The 23,593-nt window shown below is 62.9% G+C and overlaps 1 protein-coding gene across 1 annotated transcript in view; it reads left to right on the forward strand.

Annotated features, from left to right (window-relative positions):
- The window catches only part of SMOC2 (SPARC related modular calcium binding 2), a 144,126-nt gene that overhangs the window by 93,307 nt on the left and 27,226 nt on the right, over nt 1–23,593 (forward strand). The window contains 2 exon segments of the mRNA XM_062187035.1: nt 19,957–20,143; nt 22,565–22,647. Coding sequence (XP_062043019.1) covers nt 19,957–20,143; nt 22,565–22,647 — 270 coding nt within the window.

Here is a 23,593-nt window from a genome sequence, read left to right on the forward strand (position 1 = left end):
CCCCGTCTGTGTCTCACGTCAGTACCGGCACCGCACTGCTCTCTGTGTTTGCCATAAGGTACCTGTGGCCAAAGCCAGAACGCTTGAGGTGGCAATGTTTCAGATGAGGGAGCAGACAGCCCGCATTCACTCGACAAGTATTGGAAAACAGTCCTGTTCAGTTCTACGTTCAGCAAAATGCCGGCATCAGTTCACAGCGCGCGTGCGTGACGTCAGCTTCTGTGTCTTCACAAACGTTCGTGCAGCCTCACTCCTGGGCTGCCTTCAGCCGAGGTGGAGAGAGCCTGTGTCGCCCGTGTCAGGGAGGGCAGCTAGGCAGCCGAGGGAACACGCCGATGACTGCGGAGGGAGCCGGACGTGTGCCCGTGCCACCGTCTGAGCCAGGCCGGCTGGCTACTGGCTCTGTTCCCCACCTGCTCCTGGGGAGCCAGGCGCTCCGGTGCCCCATGCCCGCCTCCCCCTACGCCCCCACGCCAGCCCCGTCCCAGCCTCTGAGTTGCCTCCTTGTTTTCTTGCCGGTGCCCTTGGGAGCACAGTGTCCACTTTTGGTGCAGCCAGCGAGTCTGCCTGCTGCTGCCGCTCGTGCTCCGGGTGCCGCCAAGGCCGTGCATGCTCCTCACTGCTTTGCCCAAGCCCGCCAGGATCGCCTCCCCCTGCCTGGAGGTCACGGTGGGGGTCCCGGGAGGATTTGCAGGGAGCCGCACTGGGAAATAGCCCCCCCCCCCTCACTGTGTGGCTTTGAGCTTTTACAAACTGGCTGAGAGTAGCATCAGCAGTGACTCTGAATGGGGAAGAATAGGAGGCGAACTTATTTAAAAATAAAAATTCTGCACTGAGTCACTCCTCGGGGACCTCGAATGCAAGTGCAGCCTGGCGTCCACACTTCCCCCGTCAGCTCCCTGGCCGCAGCCGGCGTCCAGCTGTCGCTGCTCAGTTGGGGAAACCCGGAGGCCATGTGAGTCTCGGTGAGAGGTAATCTGCTCTTAATTTGTTCCTTTGTGCACTTAACACGGTTTCAAAGCTGAGACTTGCAGCTAAGCGAAGGAGCACCCCAGGGAGGGGCAGCCTTACTGCCGGCGTCTCCGTGCGGAGCTGGAGGGCGCAGAACACGGAGTGAGGGCCGCGGGCGCCGCCCTGGGGTCTCCGTGCGCAGCTGGAGGGCGCAGAACACGGAGTGAGGGCCGCGGGCGCCGCCCTGGGGTCTCCGTGCGCAGCTGGAGGGCGCAGAACACGGCCCTGGGGACGCCACCTCTGCTGGCTGAATTGTGCGGAAGGTGGACGTCGCGCCTGCACGCGGGGAGGCCCAGCCGCTCTCCTTGCGATTCGATCCTGGGCCCAGGGGCAGCGCCTGAGCCCCGCGCGTTTACCGCTCATCACGTTCTGAACTCAACTTGGGAAATAGATCTTCCAAAATTACGCTCAACGTTGGGCCCTTTTTTCTCCTTTGTTTGGAAACTTGGAAATGAGTTTGTTTTTCTCTTTTGGTGTGGCTGTGCATCACGAACAAGAAGAATCCTTTCTTCATTTGAAATTTTGGAAAGTTTGGAAAACTCAACATAAAAAAGACATTTTCCTTTATATCGCTTAGTTGAGAAAAGAGGTTTTGTTCAGGTTTTTTTCTGAGTGTATTTTTCAGTTCCTTTGTCTCAGGATTGTTAAAATACTTTCTCTATAGCCAGTGCTTCAGCTTTTTAAATAGTAATGTATTACACAAAACCGCTCGCGGAGTAAAATTACAGGGTGTAAGAACCCTTAAGTTGAAGCAGAAGTCGGTTGATAAATTAGGATTTTCTCTTTGTTTCACATTTCGCCTTTGTGTTGCAGTCACTGCCCTTTATCTTCTGCTTTGCCTTTGGTGACCTGGACACCGTGCTGAAAATCTAGCCGAGGAAACACCGGCCACCTGTGGTTTCCTGCGGTCTCCGCTAACGTTTTTACCTGGTTTTTTTTGTTATGACAAAGTGAAGATTCAGAGTTTTGAGCCAATAGAATGACAGGAGAGCTGACGAGATGGTGGCGGCCAGAGTTGTGGTTGGGGCGAGGCCAGCGTGTGGCTACGAGCGGCCCTGCTCCGGCGCCACGTGCTGTGGGTGCGACTGGACTGTGTTCTCAGAGGGGGCGGCACTGCGCCGTGCGCTCTGTTCCTGGGCGTCTGAGGCCACCGAGGAGCCACGCAGCAAGAGAGCCCCGGCCTCCCCGAGCTGGAGCGGTGCATTTGCTACCGTGGCTCGGCCGGCCCGACACTGGCTGTGAACTGACTTCCGCAGCCCGTGTCACCGTCTGTGTCCCACACACCGCGATCCTGACAAGCGCATGGCACTGAGTGGCCACGTCACTGAGCCATGCGGAGCAGCGTCATACCCGAGAGTCCCTGTGCTCGTCCGACCCCCCGCGCTCCCTTCCGCCCCGGGCAGTCCACCTGTCTCCTCGTGGCCACCTGTGTAGCTGTGCCGTTCCCAGGACGTCTGGGTTTGTTCCGGGTACACGGTGATGCACGTGTGCACCCTCCAGGTCTCACGTCCTTCTAGGTGTAGTGCTTCATTTTACATTTGGGTCTTGGGTCCATCTGAGGTCGTTTCTGTAAAGGGTATGAAGTCTGTCTAGGTTGTGTGTGTCTGTGTGAGCGTGTAAGTATGTGAATGTGTGAGTGTGTAAGTGTGTGAATGTGTGAGCATGTAAGTGTGTGAATGTGTGAGTGTGAGTGTGTGTATGTGTGAGTGTAGGAGTGCCAGTTTGTTTCAGTGAGTGTGTGAGTGCTTTAGTGTGTGTGTGACTATATACGAATGTGTGTGCAAGTGTGACTGTATTTCAGTGAGTGTGTATGTGTGACCATGCATGTGTATGACTTTCAGTGAGTGTGTGTGTGTGCAAGTGTGTGTGAGTGAATGTGTGTGTGTGTGAGTGAATCTGGGTATGTGTGCGAGTGAATACATGTGTGAAAGTGTGTGTGTATATTTGTGTGAGTGTATGTGTGTGTCAGTGTGAGTCTGAGTGCATGTGAGTGTGAGTGTGTCTATGTGTGAGTATATGTGTGAATGAGTGTGAGTGTGTGTATGTATGTGTGTGTGAGTGTATGTCTATGTGTGTATGACTGTATCAGTGCGAGTCTGTGTGAGAGTGTGTAGGTGTGTGAGTGTATGTATTGTGTGTCAGTGTGTGTCTATCTGTGTGAGTGTGTGTGTCTGTGTGTGACTGTGTATCAGTGTGTGTCTATGTGTGTGAGTATGTTTTTGTGTGTGTGATGTGCAGTTGCCCCAGGGCTTCCTAGAAAAGCATTCTTGCTGAGTTCCATAGCCTTTGTGCTTCTGTGTGGCCACACAGGGTGATGCGTGTGCTCCTGGTTCTGGCTGTGGGTTCTGTGTGGCCACGTGGGTGACTCGTGTGGTCCTGGTTCTGGCTGTGGGTTCTGTGTGGCCACGTGGGTGACTCATGTGCGCCTGGTTCTGGCTGTGGGTTCTGTGTGGCCACACGGGTGACTCGTGTGTGCTCCTGGTTCTGGCTGTGGGTTCTGTGTGGCCATGTGGGTGACTCATGTGCGCCTGGTTCTGGCTGTGGGCTCTGTGTGGCCACACAGGGTGATGCGTGTGTGCTCCTGGTTCTGGCTGTGGGTTCTGTGTGGCCACGTGGGTGACTCATGTGCGCCTGGTTCTGGCTGTGGGTTCTGTGTGGCCACGTGGGTGACTCGTGTGGTCCTGGTTCTGGCTGTGGGTTCTGTGTGGCCACGTGGGTGACTCGTGTGTGCTCCTGGTTCTGGCTGTGGGTTCTGTGTGGTCACACAGGGTGACTCGTGTGTGTGCTCTTGGTTCTGGCTGTGGGTTCTGTGTGGCCACGTGGGTGACTCGTGTGGTCCTGGTTCTGGCTGTGGGTTCTGTGTGGCCACGTGGGTGACTCGTGTGTGCTCCTGGTTCTGGCTGTGGGTTCTGTGTGGCCACGTGGGTGACTCGTGTGCGCCTGGTTCTGTCTGTGGGTTCTGTGTGGCCACGTGGGTGACTCGTGTGGTCCTGGTTCTGGCTGTGGGTTCTGTGTGGCCACGTGGGTGACTCGTGTGTGCTCCTGGTTCTGGCTGTGGGTTCTGTGTGGCCACGTGGGTGATGCATGTGTGCTCCTGGTTCTGTCTGTGGGTTCTGTGTGGCCACGTGGGTGACTCGTGTGTGCTCCTGGTTCTGGCTGTGGGTTCTGTGTGGCCACGTGGGTGACTCGTGTGCGCCTGGTTCTGTCTGTGGGTTCTGTGTGGCCACGTGGGTGACTCGTGTGGTCCTGGTTCTGGCTGTGGGTTCTGTGTGGCCACGTGGGTGACTCGTGTGTGCTCCTGGTTCTGGCTGTGGGTTCTGTGTGGCCACGTGGGTGATGCATGTGTGCTCCTGGTTCTGTCTGTGGGTTCTGTGTGGCCACGTGGGTGACTCGTGTGGTCCTGGTTCTGGCTGTGGGTTCTGTGTGGCCACGTGGGTGACTCGTGTGTGTGCCTGGTTCTGGCTGTGGGTTCTGTGTGGCCACGTGGGTGACTCGTGTGTGCGCCTGGTTCTGGCTGTAGGCAGCTTCACGGTGTAACAATAGCCGTGAGTGAATGAACTGAACAGAACTGATGGTGACTGGAAGCCAAGCCTGTTCGTGAGGGCCCGGGTGGTGGGTGTCGTATGGGAAGTGGCGGCGGCCGGGCAGCTTGGCGACGGTGGTCTCCGGAATGCTCGGCTCTGGTCACAGGTGCGTCGCTCGCTAACCCTCAGCTCGGAGCTGGGCAGGCGCCGGGCCTGTGCTGGCCTCTGCGGTCCAGGTTTCTCCTCTGACAAGCGCCCCCCTACCCAGTCAGTGAGCCTCAGACACGTCGGCAGTGGGCTTGCTACTGGGACGTTTGCAACGGTGGAGGGGGCTCCAAGCCGCATGGAAGAGAACCTGAGGAGAGGAGACACGGAGGTGGATCTCGTCCTGAGCAGTGTATTTTGGGCGCTTGTTCACTGACAGAAAACGTAAGGCCGCGATTACGGACCCTGATTTCGGCTTTGTTTGCGGGGACAGTGCGTCGTGTTGCGAAGTCTTTTCCTCCTTGCCTGTTCACTGCCGCCCGGTCTCACGAGTGTGGGACCTGTACCGGGCGCCATCTCTGAAAGGGGAGGGGTCGGCGTTCACCTGAACCTGCTTGCAGCGCCCGCGGCACTGAAGGAGGTGCTTGTGCCGACTCAGTGTAGTTGTTAACCCCGGAGGGCCACTCCATCAGCGGAAACCACCCTGCCTGTGCTCAGAGCAGCGGCCAGAAGTGCGTTCGTGCTTAGCTCTGAAGTTACAAATGTGCACCCAGGAAAGATCAGCAAGGAGGGAACGCAGACTGCCCTGCGGGATCTCGGCTGATGGTGCGTGTGCCGGGACAGGCCGGGCCCTCTCCGCCGTGTGCAGGACCTCTGGCATCCCCTGGACGACAGAGAAGGGAAGCCTGCCTGTGTCATCAGACCCCAGGCACAGCAGCGTGCCCGGCTCCGCGTGGTCAGACACCAGGCACGGCAGCATGCCTTGCTCAGGGTGGTCAGACCCAGCCATGGCAGCGTGCCCGGCTGGGGGTGCTCAGACCCAGGCATGGCAGTGTGCCCGGCTCGGGGTAGTCAGACCCCAGGCACAGCAGCATGCCTAGCTCAGGGTAGTCAGACCCAGGCACGGCAGCGAGCCCGGCTCGGGGTAGTCAGACCCCAGGCACAGCAGCATGCCTAGCTCAGGGTAGTCAGACACCAGGCACGGCAGCGTGCCTGGCTCGGGGTGCTCAGACACCAGGCACGGCAGCGAGCCCACCTGGGGGTGCTCAGACCCCAGGCACAGCAGCATGCCTGGCTCCGGGTGGTCAGACACCAGACACACGGCAGCGTGCCCGGCTCGGGGTGGTTAGACCCCCAGGCACAGCAGCGAGCCTGGCTCAGGGTGGTCAGACCCAGCCATGGCAGCGTGCCTGGCTCAGGGTGGTCAGACCCCAGCCACGGCAGCGTGCCTGGCTCAGGGTGGGCAGGTGGGGCAGGAGGGGAAGGGACCTGCGGGCTGACCAGGGGTGGGGTGGCAGTCGCTGTGAACCAAGGCCAGCAGGAGAGACGCCTGTCGCCTGGACAATGCTTCAGGGAGTGGGGCGTGGACAGGTGGGAGAGCACTCAGAGTCCCCGTCTCTGCCTGGCCAGGCTCAGCTGGAGGGCAGTCTGGGAGGAGCTGCGTCACCGAGGTGAGACCCGCACGTCGCCTTCAGGGACCAGCGAGGAGAGCCGGCCACCTGGAGCGCCTGCTGGGAACTCTGCGGAGCCCCTGTGGCTCTGAACGCGCCGAGAAGCGCGGCTGGAGTCTCCGGGCGGAGTGTGCCCAGCGTGTGCTGGCCTGCGTGGCGACCAGGACAGGACACAGTGGCTCTGCAGCGGCTGGACGAGGCTCTCAGAGCCCCTGACCTCACCCTGGTGGCGCCTCTGCCTCAGATCAACCCTGGACTAACAGTGCCTGGTGAAGGCGGTGGAGGACGCAGGTGCTCCTCGGGCAGAAATGGAACAAAAAGTGGCCGCAGGGACACAGAGTGGCACAGCACAAGCAAAGCCTCCTGTCCTCCATATCCACCCCCCGTGGCCGGCACGTGAGGGCCGTAAGACCGGGCAGACTCCTTGGGGTGGAAGGAGTTGGGAGGCTCCCCTCTTCACTGCGGCAACATCACGGCCCCAGACCAGCCCTCCCCCAGCCTCCGTGCCTCCGTCTCAACTCCCAAGCGTTGTCTCCGAAACTGGGCGTAGGAGGCTCCTGTCTGGAGTGCGCCAGGCCCACCCTGGAGGGCTTCCTGGGGGAGGGACGCCCTGGAAGGTGGGTTTGGTGCTGCCCCCGGGATACCTGCTGCTCAGAAATGGCTGTTGGCCTGTGAAACCCACCCACATGACAGAAGCCATCGAAGGGCCGGGTTCACCAGGACAGCTGATTTCACGTGAATCCTCTGCTGCTGGTCTGAGAGCTCCTGCAGACTCCTGGCCCCGGGCTCTCCCCCACACCCCTCCACCCCTGGCCACCGTTGTAAACGGCCTGCAGACTCCTGGCCCCCGGCTCTCCCCCCCCACCCCTCCTCCCCTGGCCCCGGGCTCCCCCCCCACCCCTCCACCCCTGGCCCCGGGCTCCCCCCCCACCCCTCCACCCCTGGCCCCCGTTGTAAACGGCCTGCACGCCTGGCCCCGGGCTCTCCCCCCCCACCCCTCCACCCTGGCCCCCGTTGTAAACGGCCTGCAGACGCCTGGCCCCGGGCTCTCCCCCCCCCACCCCTCCACCCCTGGCCCCGGGCTCTCCCCCCACCCCTCCACACCTGGCCCCCATTGTAAACGGCCTGCAGACTCCCGGCCCTGGGCTCTCCCCCCCACCCCTCCACCCTGGCCCCCGTTGTAAATGGCCTGCAGATTCCTGGCCCCGGGCTCTCCCCCCCCACCCCTCCACCCTGGCCCCCATTGTAAATGGCCTGCAGACTCCTGGCCCCGGCTCTCCCCCCCCCCACCCCTCCACCCCTGGCCCCCATTGTAAACGGCCTGCAGACTCCTGACCCCAGCTCTCCCTCCCCCACCCCTCCTCCCCTGGCCTCCATTGTAAATGGCCTGCAGACTCCTGGCCCCGGCTCTCCCCCCCCACCCCTCCACCCTGGCCCCCATTGTAAACGGCCTGCAGACTCCCGGCCCTGGGCTCTCCCCCCCACCCCTCCACCCTGGCCCCCATTGTAAACGGCCTGCAGACTCCCGGCCCCGGGCTCTCCCCCCCACCCCTCCACCCCTGGCCCCGGGCTCCCCCCCCACCCCTCCACCCCTGGCCCCCGTTGTAAACGGCCTGCAGACTCCTGGCCCCGGGCTCTCCCCCCCCACCCCTCCACCCCTGGCCCCCATTGTAAACGGCCTGCACACATGGCCCCGGGCTCTCCCCCCCACCCCTCCACCCCTGGCCCCCATTGTAAACGGCCTGCAGACTCCTGGCCCCGGGCTCTCCCCCTCTGGCCCCCGTTGTAAACAGCCACGCAGGCTTCACACAGAAAGTGAGTGGGGACGGCAGACTGTCCCCCATGCAAACCCTGCAGGCTGCCCCAGCCTTGCTCCCTCCCTCAGAGGCTCCTCCAGGTGAAAGGTGCCCTCGCCCTCACCCCCGGCCCCTCCTCGGGCTCCGCTTTTCGCAGCTGGGTGCTTGCATCCTGTGTCGTTTTCACAAAGCTCATGTGCAGGTCCAGTGCAGTGCACACAGCAGTCGGGGCTCAGGTGCAGTTCGGTCCCCGAGGGAGCGTGTGATGGGACTCGGTCCTCAGTGTGGCCGTGGCAGGTGGCCGTGCCCGTGGAGAGGACTAACACAGGCGTCACGGAGCCCCAGGTAGCTCCCGGAGAACTCGCCGTGACCCCCTCCGCCCTCGCATCTGTCTGGACGCACTGCCCGGATGCCACACCGAGCACCTGCCTCAGAGATCCGCTGTGGACACAGAAAACGGGGTCCCACAGGCACCCCAGCCCGCCTGCCCGCACCCCTGAGCACCTGCAGGCGTCCGTCTGCAGTACCGTCCCAGCTGGGGCCAGGACAGTTTGCTCCAGAGAGACCGCTGTGGTCACAGCGAGGCCCTGGAAGCAGAAGTGTCTGCCGTCGGAGTACTGGGGGAGGGGGTCCTCCAGCCTGTGCTGCAGACCCCAAGGAGGCCCCTCCCGTTCCCACGCCTGCGGCTGCAGGAGTCCTGAGTGGGTGGGCCAAGCCCCCTTCACAGCCCTCAGGCTCCTGCAGAAGTCAGCGTGCGACTGTCTGCGGCCGGGCTCCTGGCTTCCACGGGCCGCTGCGCGGGGTGAGCTGGCCGGGCCTGGCAGAGCTGTGCGCCCCCCGGGCTCCATGTGTGCGGCACGAGACTTAGTGGCTCCTGGGGAGTGGGGGGCCAGTGCTGGGCTTCCCGCGGGCCCGGGCGGCTGTCGCTGGGGCAGGGCTCGGGTGTGGAGCGCGCTGTGGAGACATCCCTGTGCCGCACTGGGCTTCCCTAGGACCAGGCCTGGGCCAACTCTCGGGCAGGCGACCCTCGGGCCCCGAGTGTGTTCATCGCTGGCTCTTCTAGCCAATGCAGCACACGCCTCCGTTCATTCCGTGTGCGCCGGGGCGGCAGCCCATGCTCGGGGCCGAAGGCTCACGGGGCTTCTGTGAGAAGCGAGTTTGTCCAAGGACTGAATGGTTCCCCGTGGTTCCTGGGAAGAGAGCAGAGCTCCCCACCCCCACCCCCACCGCCCACCGGGCTGAACGACCGCTTGTGCTTCCAAGCGGATTTGCGGAGTACCAGCCACTTTCTAATGCCGTGCCGTGGGTTTGCCAAGTCCTGTCCCAGGAAAGTGCCTGGGTACACCGTCAGCGGCAGTGGCACAGCCGCGGGACGTCTTCCGTGCCCCTTGTGGAGGCCAGTGGTCCCCGGACGTCCTGCGCTCACAGGCACGTGGCCGTGGCTCTGGGGCTGTGCTGGAGGAGCTCCCGGCGCCGAGCCCCGCTCTGGGACAGGACTGTCCCTGTGCCCCAAGTTCTCCCGTCCTGGGGCTCGAAGGGCCCAGCTGTGCCGCGTGCCCACCTCACTGTGGCGTGGGGACCCCAGACCGCTCCCATTTGTGCCGAAACATTGCGTCTGCATTTCCGTCTTCTCCTCTCAAATACTGTAAAAAGCTGCCCTTCCTGCCTTTGTCCCCACGCCGTTTTGGGGCCGTGGGAGCCGGCTGCCGGCTTTGCGGTTGCGGCGTGTCCTCCCGTGGGGCCGCTGACCTGGCCACGCTTGCAGACAGCTGCGGGAGACGGAGCCGCTGCTCCTAACCCAGCACTTCTCTGGGAAATATGGGGATTCCTGTAAACATTGGGTAAATTCAGACTGCGCTCCCGAACTTCCGTTAAATGCGGTCGGTGTGCTGATGGGGAGCGGCTTCCGCGGCTGGGTTCCTTGTTCATACCTCGCTGGTCCCTGTAGGCGCCGTGTGTCGAGGGGCGAGAACTCAGCCACCTTCGCTGTGTCTCTGTGAGAGGGCAGGCAGGCTCCGTGGGCAGAGGCCTGTTTGCAGGAGCCCTATGGGTGTGATAGGCAGTGGCTGGAGAGTGTGCAAAAGTGGATTTGGGGTCGGGGGTGCAGGTGCCCGGGACTTGAAGAAGATGGGCGTGAGCGGCCGGGGGACCCGAAGGTGGTTGGGGGACAGAGGCCCCTGGGGCTGTGAGGTGACTGGGGCCTCTGTCCTCCCTGCCCTGAGCTGCGGCTTCCCCTCCCTCCCAGACCGGAACGACTTGGGGACTCGCGGTGGCCGCAGGTCTGGGTTTGGCTGCTAAACAGACGCAGGAAGAAATCAATGAGAACGCAGGGCTGCAGCCATTGTTTCCTTTCCAGACACCAGATCCCTGCAGTTCTCCAAACCTTCGCTTTCTGGAAAAAAATTCACCTCTGCATGTGAGCTCCACCGTGCCATTCCCGGAGGGCCAGCGGCAGTGTGTGTGTGCGTGCGTGTGTCTGTGTGTGTGAACGCGTGTGTGCCTGTGTATGTGTGTGTGCACATGTGTGTATGTGTGTGTTCACGCATGTGTGTCTGTGTATCTGTGTGTGTGCAGGTGTGTGTATGTGCACGTGTGTGTCTGTGTGTATGTGTGCACGCGTGTGTGTCTCTGTGTGTGTGTCTGTGTGTATCTGTGTGTGTCTCTGTGTGTATCTGTGTGTGTGCGTGTGTATGTGTGCGTGTGTGTATCTGTGTGTCTGTGTGCATGTGTATCTGTGTGTGCGTGCATGTGTGTCTGTGTGCGTGTGTGTCTGTGTGTGCGTGTGTCTCTCTGTGTGTGTCTGTGTGTGTATCTGTGTGTGCGTGCATGTGTGTCTGTGTGTGTGCGTGTGTCTGTGTGTCTGTGTGCGTCTGTGTGTGTCTGTGTGTGTATCTGTGTGTGCGTGTATGTGTGTCTATGTGTGCATGTGTGTCTGTGTGTGTCTGTGTGTGCGTGTGTGTCTGTGTGAGTGTGTGTCGGTGTGTGTGGGAGCACGGGGTGGGGCGGCGTGGATCTGCCGTGAGAGGCACCCTGCTCGGAGTCTATCCTCACCGACACGGTGCACGGTTCGGCGTGGACCAGTTCTGTTGCGCGGGCACAGAAGGAGCTCCCGCAGACGCCGCGGCCTCTGGAGTTGAGGGATGCAGCGATCTGAGCCGCGTGCTCTCCCAGCGAAGCCTCAGCATCGCCACGCGCACTCCGGTCTTCTGTGGCAAGTGGACACGGGGTGATTTCATTCCCCCAAAAGTGCCCGTTCGAGGCCTCCCACGCCGCCACCCCGTCTGCCATTTCTAGCAAATGCAGTTCTAAAGTCCTTCTCTCTTTTCTGTTTACTTTCTTTGATCATCCAAGTGTTGCATAATTAAAAAGAGAACCACAGAGAAGTCCTAGGGCTGATGACGACAACTGTGTACGCATTCAACCATGGACAGAGATTCTGGGTGAAGTCTGTGGCGGGGCGACGCGTGCCGGGAGCTTGCCGGAAGAGCAGCGTCTGGCTCCCCACAGCACCAGCTGCTGCCCGCCCCGCTGGCCACAGCAGGTTCACCCATGGGTCCCAAGAGTCCCAAGGTAGGGAGAGCAGCCAGCGCCCGCAGGGAGACTCCCAGGTCCCTGGCAACAGGGAGAGAGGAAGGGGCCGGCTGACAAGTGCACACGCTTACGTTGCAAGTGAGGGCGCAGTGGCTTGTTCCTGGGGCAGAGGGAGGAAGGGCGGCGGGCAGGGCCCTGCAGCCCCCGTCAGGGCTGGGTGGCAACGGGTGCCCCTCAGCCTTGCAGCTGGTGAGCCTGTGGTTGCAGCAGTGGCTGGGCCTGTCAGCGGCAATGGAGGTAAACAAACCCCAGTCTACACGCGTCAGAGCCCTGAGCCGGCTGCGAGCCGAGTCGGCATCAGGCCAGCGAGGCGTCGGGCGGGTGGCCGCATCCTAAGGGGGCCCCCTGAGCGAGGCTCCCCAGGAGGCTGAGGCAGGCGTGGGGAGCGCAGGTGGCCTCGCAGGCCGGGTGCGGGGCAGGCTCAGCTGGCTGAGCGACGTTCTGACGCGCGATTCCCCTCCCCCCCCCCCCCCCCCGGCACTGTGCGTGCTCTGGGCAGAGTGGGGCTGTCTGGTGGGCCGTCTAACGAGTGCCATCTCCTGCCGGCACAGGCAGCGCTTGGAGGCCTGGGCGTGTTGTGTTCTTCGTGTGCAGAGCGAGCGCTGGTGCCGGCAGCTGCCACGCGTGTCCTCCTGCCACACTGCCTGGGGCGAGCCCTTTGGTGGTGAGTGTGTGTCCCGGGTGGAACAGCAAGTGCACTTGGGGGTGGGCGGAGGAAAGGAGCAGTGGACTCCACGCCGCGTCCTGGGGACGGGGCTCAGAGCTTCCGTTGTGTTTCTGCACAGGCCTGAGTGCAGGCAGGTGGAAACAGGAAAACACGCCGATGCCCATTAAAAGGGGGCCCTATCGTCCCATCTTGGAATTCCCTCTTGATACGTATCTGAAGGCTCTGCGGGGGTTGACTTTGTTGTCGAGAATATTTAATAGATGCGAGATGCACACGTGTGTGTGCAGTGAGGGGCTTGGGTAAGTGCACCTGCCCAGGTCCCCACCCCTTCCTGTGGAGGCCTGCCTCTCCTGGACGGTGGTCACCATACACACTTTGCCCTGCTCTGGGGCCCCTGTAAATGGGGCCGTGCGCTGCCACGTTCCCCTTTGTCTCTTTCCCGTGGGGTCGGTGTGACGACTTGATCCCGCGTCCTACCCACGCACAGTCGTGTGTTTGCCAACACTGCGGCGTGTGTGTTTCCCACTCACTGGAGTCTCCCCAGACTGTGGCTGTTTGTGTGTGTTCCTGTGTTCGTCACTCAGGGGATGCGTGTTCTGGTGACTGCTGGGCTGATCCCCACGGGTGGACTTCCCCGTGGTCCTGCCGTTAACTCAGGAGGAGCGTGTGAGAGCGCGGCTGAGCCGAGCACTACCTACGCGTGGCGTGGGTGTTCGTAATCTGGGTCATTCTAGCAGGTGGGCCGTGGTACCTCATTGTGGCTTTAATTTGCATTTTCATAACAATTTTGAATGGGTTTTTCAAGGGTTTATTATCCAATCATGTATCTTTCATGTCAGAGTGTCTGTTCAAATCTTTGCAAAGTTTAAATTGGGTTGTTTGTGGTTTGTGTTGATTGTAGGCATAATAGAAGCCAGAATCTTTGTGGTGCTGTTGGACACATGTACTAGGAACGTGTACCCCAGGCTCGGTGGACGGCGTCTCGGGCAGCGTGCGTCTGACGTCTTAACGACGTCCAGTTCTTTTGTGGTTGGTGTTGCTGTGTGCCCTGGGGCGCTCTCTGTTTAACCCACTGATGTGTCCCCTGTTTTCTCTTAGAGTCGTCATGGGCTCAGGTTTTCTGTGTTATCTCATGTGAGTGCGGCGTTTGGCCGTCCCCTGCGAGTGGCACGGAGCTGTCTGCTGAGAGATGCTTCCCGTCTGTCTCGCTGAGCTGCCGCGGCGCCTTGTCTGGTCCCAGCCACCCTGGCCACCATGTGGATGGTGGCCTTGGTGACAGCCTTCAGCAACGAAGCGTCGGCCCTGCCTGTGCTCTGCCCCGCCCCGCCGTGGCCTCTCCCTGTGCCTCTCAGAACCGAAGTGTCAGGGTCTCCCACGGAGCTGTCTGGGATTTCAGTGGATATGGTAGGGAATCCACAACCCAATCAGGAGGGGATTCGTGTTCCAACGTGACGGAGCCCCCGTCCACTGGCAAGCCATGTGGCTCTGTCTGTGTGGGTTTCTTCCCTCATTCTCAGAAGTGCTTTGTAGTCTTCACTAGCGGGCACAGTGGTCATAAATTCACCTTGGTGTTGATCTTGGTGTTGTACCAATAGCCCATAGGTGATTACTTTCCAATTGCGCGTTGGTGACATTTGTAAATCCAGGTGGATTTTGTATATTGACGCTGTACCTTGGGAGCTTGCTGTATTCACTCAGTAGCTCTACGCACGACTTCTAGAAGACTTTGGTGTGTGTGTGTGTAGACGCTTACCTGGACATCCCGGCATGACTAAGGACAGTTAGGTCTTTGGTGTTCTGTCCCCTCACTTCCATTCATTGTCTTGGGCCCCAGGGGCTCTGGTGGGCGGAGTGCCGAGGGTTTCCCATCTCACCTGGCGGTGCTGGGGTTGCAGCATCAGGTGAGATGTCAGCTGCAGGCTGTCTCCACGCAGGGCCTGGTGAGACAGAGGGTCCACTCTTCTGTTTCCTGGGCTTCGAGTGAGACCTGTGCCCTCTGAGACTCCCCGCTGTGGAGAGGCAGAAGGGTGGGCGCTTAGTCCTGCTGTGCCGCGGGGGCCACGTCAGCTCAGGATGACCAGAGAGCAGCCGTGGGGCTGAATGCCCAGGAGAGGCCCTCTTCGTGCGCCACCGCTGGGGCCTTGGCTGTGTGTGCACCTGGTGGGAGGGGCCAGGAGCTCTGGGCCTCTTCCATGAGGGCGCTGATCACTCTGTGAGGACGTTGCCTCCTGACCTCATCGCCTCCAAGGCCCCACTTGCTCACACCTATCCCTGGAGGGGAGGATTTCAACCTGTGACACTCTGGGGGCCCGGACCTTCGAACCGCAGCAGGGCCACCTGGCAGACGCCTCGCGCCACGCACATCACAGGCGGCCGGGCAGGGCCTGGCCTCAGGGGGGACTCTGTGCTGCTTCTGATTCTGTTCTGTTTCCCTATTTTGCACGGTGCACAGTGGCCACGTTGTTGGAAGGGGGACCACGGCTGGAATCCACCACGTGACTAGGTATCGGTTTCCCATCTCCCCTTCAGACTCAACAGAGAAGTGGGTGGGGACTGCGCCGGAGCTGTTGGGTGCGCATTCTGGAGCCATGACGGACGTCTGGCGACTGCTCATTCCGGAGCTTGGGGAACGTCTGGCCCAGGGCCGTGGAAGAATCGTCTGTTCTGGCCCGGCCAAGGCAGCCGCAGGCGGGACTCGGGGCTCAGCGAAGCCGGAGCAGGCTGATCCCTGAGCCGATGGTGTTGTAAATACCCAAATGGCCCTGGGCAGAGAAAAGCGTCCCCACCCCGGTGGTTAGAGCTATTAGGGTAAAGTGCCTGTAACGATTTCTGAAGAGCTCTGGAGACGCTGGCTGCTCTTGGATCGTAACCTCATGCAGTCAGGAAGGCACAGTGTTCCAGGGGGCTCCCTTCACACCCACCCAGCACAGCCACGCGGGACCCACCCACACCCGAGAGTCAGGAAGGCACAGTGTTCCAGGGGGCTCCCTTCACACCCACCCAGCACAGCCACGCGGGACCCACCCACACCCGAGAGTCAGGAAGGCACAGTGTTCCAGGGGGCTCCCTTCACACCCACCCAGCACAGCCACGCGGGACCCACCCACACCCGAGAGTCAGGAAGGACAGTGTTCCAGGGGGCTCCCTTCACACCCACCCAGCACAGCCACGCGGGACCCCACCCACACCCCGAGAGTCAGGAAGGCACAGTGTTCCAGGGGGCTCCCTTCACACCCACCCAGGACAGCCACGCGGGACCCCACCCACACCCGAGAGGAAGGCACAGTGTTCCAGGGGGCTCCCTTCACACCCACCCAGGACAGCCACGCGGGACCCCACCCACACCCGAGAGTCAGGAAGGCACAGTGTTCCAGGGGGCTCCCTTCACACCCACCCAGGACAGCCACAGCGGGGCCCTACCCACACCCGAGAGTCAGGAAGGACAGTGTTCCAGGGGGCTCCCTTCACACCCACCCAGGACAGCCACGCGGGACCCCACCCACACCCCGAGAGTCAGGAAGGCACAGTGTTCCAGGGGGCTCCCTTCACACCCACCCAGGACAGCCACGCGGGACCCCACCCACACCCCGAGAGTCAGGAAGGCACAGTGTTCCAGGGGGCTCCCTTCACACCCACCCAGCACAGCCACGCGGGCCCCACCCACACCCGAGAGTCAGGAAGGCACAGTGTTCCAGGGGGCTCCCTTCACACCCACCCAGGACAGCCACAGCGGGGCCCCACCCACACCTGAGAGTCAGGAAGGCACGGTGTTCCAGGGGGCTCCCTTCACACCCACCCAGGACAGCCACGCGGGCCCCACCCACACCCGAGAGTCAGGAAGGCACGGTGTTCCAGGGGCTCCCTTCATACCCACCCAGGACAGCCACGCGGGACCCCACCCACACCCCGAGAGTCAGGAAGGCACAGTGTTCCAGGGGGCCCCCACCCACCCAGGACAGCCACGCGGGACCCCCACCCATACCTGAGAGTCAGGAAGGCACGGTGTTCCAGGGGGCTCCCTTCACACCCACCCAGGACAGCCACGCGGGGCCCCCACCCACACCCCGAGAGTCAGGAAGGCACAGTGTTCTGGGGGGCTCCCTTCACACCCACCCAGGACAGCCACGCGGGACCCCCACCCACACCCGAGAGTCAGGAAGGCACAGTGTTCCAGGGGGCTCCCTTCACACCCACCCAGGACAGCCACACAGGACCCCCACCCACACCCGAGAGTCAGGAAGGCTCGGTGTTCCGGGGGGCTCCCTTCACACCCACCCAGCACAGCCACGCGGGCCCCACCCACCCCTGAGAGCAGCCCCAAAGCTGCGTTGATGAGCTGGGGACCCGGAGCCTCCGGAGAGCTCAGGGGACCTGAGAAGCCTTCGGGGGAGCAGGCAGCCAGGGTGTGGCCGGGGCCACTGGCGCCGGGGGACGACTCTGTGTCCTTAGCCTGGGGAGGGCGGACAGGGGGCCTTGGGGACAGACGCGCCTGTTAGAAGGCGAGGAGCTTTGCAGCTCAGGAGAGCCCAGCAGCCTGGGGGGCGTGGGGGAACCTGGGGGTGACGGCAGGGGAGTGGCTCTGCCGCTGCTCCCTGTGAGTGCCTCGGGCCTCCTCCTTGTCCTCTCCTGCAGGAACAGGCCGGGGGCAGTGTGGGCCCCGAGCCTCAGTCCCCATTGCTTTGCTAAGTCACTCTCAGAACCCCAGAGCTGAGTTCTCTGTCGGCAGCCATTCTCTTGCGGAACTGAGGGTGCCACAGCTCCCTGGGGGGCCCCCAGGGCCCTAGGTCCTCCGGGCGGTGCGCTGCTGCCGGGCTGGGCGCCCTCGCCTCCCCGGCCCCTTACTCCTGCCACCGTTGTTCTGGGCCTGCGTCCGGTGCCCTGCTGTGACTTACGCCACAGGGCGGGACCCTCTGGCTGTGCTGCTGTTCCTGGGCCACATGAAGTCATGGACTTCGGTGTCAGCCTGCTGTGTGGATATCGGATTTCAGCTCCCTTTGTGGTTGCCTGAGCAGGGCCAGACCTGACGGCTGGCTGTCCCCCACCCCAGAGCCAGGTCTCCCTGGCACGCCCCTACCGCGTCCGCCAGCCTGTCCACTGCGCTCCCCCGGAGGTGTGTCCCACGGGCCTCTCGGTGACCGAGGCTTCTGAGTTGTGGGTCGGCCACCCCTTCTCGGGCACTGTGCCCATTCCGCCGGGTCTGCCGTGGGACGGAGGCCCTCCAGAGAGTGTGGGAGTCGAGGCCTTGGCTCCTTGCAGTCAGGGTCCGGCAGCACCCCATGACGGGAGGGGCCTGTATGGACCTGTGCTGTGTCCCCTGATTGCTCCCACCAGGCGTCACTAGCTTGTTTGAGGGTCTCCCGCCTTCATGCCAGCCCTGGCTAGCAGGAAATGCGACTGCGTTTCCCAGTGAGCTTGCACTTGCCCGGGCTTTCAGATCGAGTCGCGAGGGTCCCAGTCTTCATTACCTAAGCCCCTCTGAGCCGCCGCGCTGCCTCCCAGCGCACCCAGCAGATTGCCAGTGGCTGAGCCAATCATCTTGCTTTGCCTGCAGGGAGCCTGCAGATACGACAGCGTTCTTAGAGGGACGCTTTGGGCATGTCCCAGAACTACCTCTATGGCTACAGCATGTCCTTGGACGGAGCGTGAGCAGTTCTGGGCCAGATAATCACACCGTAAATTCTGCGCGCTGATGACATTTCTGAAAAAGTGCCGAGTGCACACTGCAGGAAGCAAGGCGTGTCCTGGGGCGCCTGCGGCCAGAGCGGCTCCGCTCGGCTGCCGCTGGAGCTCCGGGGTAGCCGTGGGCAGCGGGAGCTGGCGCTCGCCCGGCCGTCACCCGTTAGTCATGCAATGACCACTGCCGTCTCCACCTAGCAACAGCCAGTTGCCTTGGAAACGTGCAGCTCGGTCTCTTCCCAGGGTCTAGCGTGACTCGGTGGTTAGCTCAGAAAGGGGACAAGTTGTTGTCACCTCTTATTCCGCACCAGTCTCCCAGGGACGGGGGGACAGAGGGCTCCTTCAGGGACCCCTGTACTCAGAGGTGGGTTCCACTTTGTACAGTAGCTGAGCACACGTGCAGAGCCCGTAAGAAGCAACAAACAGGAGATGGCCATGCCGGGCCGGTGTCTTCCCTCTCTCTCGGCCATGGAGCAGACCTCGAGCCTCTGCCAGGAGATGTGAGGACCTCGTGGGTCCCGAGATGACCCCTCCACACGCAGGTCGGCGCAGGAGTTGTTTGCCTTTTGAAACCTACCGGCTGGTCTGTGTGGTGAAGCTGGTTAAATGGCCGACCGTGACGCCAGCATCGCATGCGTGTGCTGGTGTGAGCCCCGGACGTTCCGTTTCTGGTCCAGCTCCCTGCTGTGGTGCCTGGGAAGGCAGTGGAAAGTGGCCGCCATGCCTGGGCCCCTGCCGCCACGTGGGAGAGCCGGCTGGAGCTCCAGGCTCCTGCTAGTTGCAGCAGGTGGAAGATCTCGTTCTAGCTCTTCCTCTCTCTCTCGACTCTGCTTTTCAAATACATAAAATACTATTGTTTTAAAATAACAGAGAAAAGCCCCAGTAACAGCATTTGCTCTTACCAGGCTGCGCGTTTCGCTGGACCTGAAGGAGAGAGGGCCTTGAGGTTGTGGCCTGGGCGTCACTGCTGTGGCCACGATGATCCAGGACTGCTGACCTGGGCTGTGTGGCCAGTGGGTGTGTGCACAGGGGGGTGGACATAGCCAGGTGGCTCGCACAGACCAGTGACTGGGTTCACCGTCATGGAGAACGGCCTTACTCACCGTGGTGCAGGGGCTGGGGATGCTAAAGCCAGCTCTGTATGAGCGTGCTCCCAGCCCTCTGAGACGGGGTGGGCGGCGCTCCCAGCCCTCAGAGACGGGGTGGGCAGCCCTCTCCTGGCCCTCTGAGACGGGGGTGGGAGGCCCTCCCCTAGCCCTCTGAGACGGGGTGGGCGGCCCTCCCCTAGCCTCTGAGACGGGGTGGGCGGCCCTCTCCTAGCCCTCTGAGACGGGGTGGGCGGCCCTCCCCTAGCCCTCTGAGACGGGGGTGGGAGGCCCTCCCCTAGCCCTCTGAGACGGGGTGGGCGGCCCTCCCCTAGCCTCTGAGACGGGGTGGGCGGCCCTCTCCTAGCCCTCTGAGACGGGGTGGGCGGCGCTCCCCTAGCCCTCTGAGACGGGGGTGGGCGGCGCTCCCAGCCCTCTGAGACGGGGTGGGCGGCCCTCCCCTAGCCCTCTGAGACGGGGTGGGCGGCCCTCCCCTAGCCCTCTGAGACGGGGTGGGCGGCCCTCCCCTAGCCCTCAGAGACGGGGTGGGCGGCCCTCTCCTAGCCTCTGAGACGGGGTGGGCGGCCCTCCCCTAGCCCTCTGAGATGGGGGTGGGCGGCCCTCCCCTAGCCCTCTGAGACGGGGGTGGGTGGCTCTCCCCTAACCCCAGTGGCCCATGCTGAGGGCACCCGACTCCTTCACGGGCCCTGTTCCTGCTGTGGCACCAGGGAGTGGTGTGGGCGTCAGGTCCACTTCTGTCCTGTGCCCTGTGTGGGAAGAAGAGTCCCGTCTGCTCTGTGGACATTGTGGACAGTTCCGTGGCCTCCAGGACTGGGGACCCAGTGCCCCGTGTAGCTTGCCTCTTCCCAGTCTGTCCTTTCTAGCCGGCTGAGTGCCTGGACGGCCGCCGGGGCTGCCCGTTCACCTGCCTCTGTCCCCTTCCTCCCGCAGTGTCGTCCTGTGACCAGGAGCACCAGTCGGCCATCGAGGAAGCCAAGCAGCCCAAGAATGACAACGTGGTGATCCCCGAGTGTGCCCACGGCGGCCTCTACAAGCCGGTGCAGTGCCACCCGTCCACCGGCTACTGCTGGTGCGTGCTGGTGGACACGGGGCGCCCCATTCCTGGCACGTCCACCAGGTAAGGCCTGTGTGTGGGTCCCTGGCCCAGTGCACACGCAGGCTCCTCAGCTGGGAAGGGCCTCCCACGCCCACCCCGTGAGACCGCGCCAGTGCGAGCCACGTCCCCAGTTCTCTGGGCCCCAGCTGCTGGTGAAAAGCAGTGACCCCGGCCGTCAGACACCAGAGGACACCTTGCTCCCAGGGCAGCAGGGAGCGCTGAGGCCATGTCCACTCCCCACCGTGACTCCTGCCGTGGGGCTCACAGACACCTCGCTGTGCTGCTGGGCTCAGCCAGGGCGGCTGGAAACCCCTGAGCCCAGAGCGGCTGTCTCTGAGCAGATGCGAGGCGGCCCACAGCGTGAGCTGGCTCAAGGCGGCAGCCTGGGGTCCCCTCCTGCTCCGTGTGTGTGAGCAAAGCCAGCCGCGCCTCCAGGGCCCCGAGGTAGAGCCGTCCGCTCCTAGACAGATGGGGGGGGCGTGTGTGCAGGGAGCCCAGGGAGCACCGCCCCCACCGCCCACCCACTCGTCTGCCAGGGGCCCTGTGACCAAAGCCAGCCCCACACGCCCTCGCCTCTCCCTGCCTCCCCCAGCCTGGCTGCACTGGAGGAGCCCTGGTCAGAGCAGGTGCTGGGGCGGGCTCCTGGGGGCAGGTTCCCCGGGGCTGTCGTGGGGACTATTCGGACAAGCGTGCCCCTCGTGGCTGCAGGAGAACGAGGCTTCCTGAGGTTTGGGGGGCAGGGGTGTTGGGGTGCCTGTGTGCGAGTGCACGTGGAGCACTCCCGGTCGGAGCTCCGGCAGGGTTGTGTGTGATCTCCACCCTCGGATCGTGGCAGCCGCAGACCTGTCCTTCATGGGGTCCTGTCCTGGAGGTGCAGCCCCTGCAGACGGGCCCGTGACCCCGCCCTTCCCCTGCCAGAGCTGAGCCGGCAGAGGTGAGGTCAGCGTCTCGGCTGCGATCCCGCACGAGCCTGGGTGCCGTGTGAGGCCGGCGAGAACGGAGGCCGCGTCTGCCCCTCACCGTCACTCCTGCCCCCGTGCTCCCACCACCTCCCCTCCCTCTCCGTGGGTCCCAGGTTTTCCCACCCTTCCTCACAGAAGGAGAGGGTCAAGTTCTTGCTCCCCCTGAGGACACCTGCAGGGGGCGTAATTCCCCTCTGGAGTTTCAGGCAAGGAACGGAACGGAGCCACCGGGCGAGGACGCCTGCGGTGTCTGCATGGTTTCATCCGTCACTCGCTCAGCACGGACGCTGATGCCAGCAATGGCCAGACGCGTGTGTGGGGGCCGGGACTGAGCGGTGCCCAAGGCAGACGTGCCCAGTCCTCCGGGCTCGTGTCTGCGTGGGGACGTCAGACAGGGTCCTCCTGCTCCTGCACAGCCCCAGCGGGGTGGGGCGGCCCCTGGTGCCGTCCGCAGCTCACACGCAGTGGCCACAGAGCCTCTTTTCTCTCTGCTCCTCCGTCCTAGCTTCCGGCTGGTTCTGAGCATCACGTGTCGCCATGGCGACTCCTCGACCTTGACAGAAGAGAACTTTCTCTTTCTGGTGACACAGGAAGCCCACGAGAACCCCCCCCTCCATCTAATTGGCGCGGAGTTCCTCACACCCCCAGACCCAGGCTGTGGCTGAGCCGTGGGGGAGGGGGGCAGGCTGCTGCGGTTTCTTCATTCAGCACCCGGGCCTGGGATGGGGTCACGCCCTGGGCGCCCACGGCCACACGGAGCAGGTCCACGTTTTCTCAGAGATGGAGGAGGGAGGGCCTCTGCCGTGCCTGTCACTCACCCAAACCCCTGAATAAGCGATGGCACAAACCAGCTGACCAAGAGCAGGTGCAGTGGCTCCAGCCAGGCGGCCCAGGCAGGGCAGAGGGTGCACAGCCCCCGGGGGGAGGCGAGATGGTGCTTAAATAGGGGAGGGGCTCGGCACCCGGGGGCTGGGTTCCCCACAGTTTGCTACTCAGTGTCGGGTGGGGCCACGAAGTAGCCGGAGAAGCTGGGACGCTGAGACACCTGCAGCTTCGAGAGCGAGAGCTAGGCTGGCGGTGAGCGGCCTTTGGGTGACACGTGACCACCGAATTCCGCCCTCCTGAGACTCCGCCGGCTTCCTGGGGCGGGGTTGGAGCAGCCCAGCCCACGGCCCTCATTCCTGACCCTCACACCCGCCCCCCTGCTCTGTTCCTGGGGTGGAGGGGCGGAGTGCTCAGGAGCCACAGGTCAGGTCACAGAGGGCGCACTGGGCGGCATGGAGGGACGCCTCGCCATGTGCCGGGACCCCGGCCGGGGTCTTCCGATGACTGGAAAACACGCTTGCTGCATTAGGTCTCCACGACAGCGACGCGGGAGCAGGTCCTGACGCTGTGTCAGAGGCCAGGGCGTGCGTGAGAGACAGGAAGGGTTCCGGTCTCAGCGATTCAACACTGCTGTCTTCTCCCCCCCTCCCCGAAGGTACGAGCAGCCAAAATGTGACAACACCGCCAGGGCGCACCCGGCCAAGGCCAAGGACCTGTACAGGGGCCGGCAGCTGCAAGGTGAGTGGGCCGCTGCCGCTGCCCCCGGCTCTCTGGCGGGGTGGAGGTGAGCAGGCACCTACCCCGGCTCCCCCTCCCGGGGGCTGGCAGACCCCTGAGCGTCCAGCACCTCGGGTCCCAGCAGACTTGAGGAGCTCCCAGGAAGAGCACGTGGTACCTTTCCCAGGGCCGTGTCCCCGGGGCTCCTGGCGTCAGAGTAGCCGCTGCGTGCGAGGTCACACGTGGGAGGTAAACGCAGTGCGGCGCCGAAACCCCAGTGCCGCTGCCGCAGAGCGCCTAGATGCTTCCAGAAGGTTCTGTGTATTCCACCTGAGAAAGCCGTGGCTCCTGAGCTGATTCCTCTTGCGTTGGACCAACAGCACAGGAAGCTGGTGTTGGGTTGTAACAACATGTGAGCCTCACGTCCGTATCAGTGAGTTTAGTTGTGGAGAACTATGTGAGTTAAACAGAGGCGGTGTGTGTGGACAGCCTGTGGGACACAGGGCTGCCACAGTGACCCCTGGGGTGCTGAGGGCTTGGTGTGTGAGCCCTCGGCTCAGCCCACAGCCGCCGGGGCCCGGGAGGCCACTGCCCACGGCCATGTCTGCTGGGGCCCAGGAGGCCACTGCCCACATCCATGTCCACGTCCACCAGGGCCTGGGAGGCCACTGCCCATGGCCATGTCTGCCGGGGCCCAGGAGGCCACTGCCCACGGCCACGCCGCCCCTCTGAGGACTTGGAGAGAATTGCCCTTACGAGGAAACCAGCTCCAGGATGGAGGCCCGTTCTCGGTAGAGTGGAGACAATGATTTCCGTGGGAACACGGCGCTGGGCAGGCAGACGCCCAGTCACGTGCTGGCTGGTCCTCGTCTTCTCGGAAGGTGCGGTGCTCTAAGTTCCTTTTCTGAGTTTCAGTAGGAGCCGATCTTGCAAGTCAGGTGGGTCGTGTGCTGACACACAACTCACA

Source organism: Lepus europaeus, chromosome 3 (assembly GCF_033115175.1).
Source record: "Lepus europaeus isolate LE1 chromosome 3, mLepTim1.pri, whole genome shotgun sequence".
NCBI classification, from domain to species: Eukaryota; Metazoa; Chordata; class Mammalia; order Lagomorpha; family Leporidae; genus Lepus; species Lepus europaeus.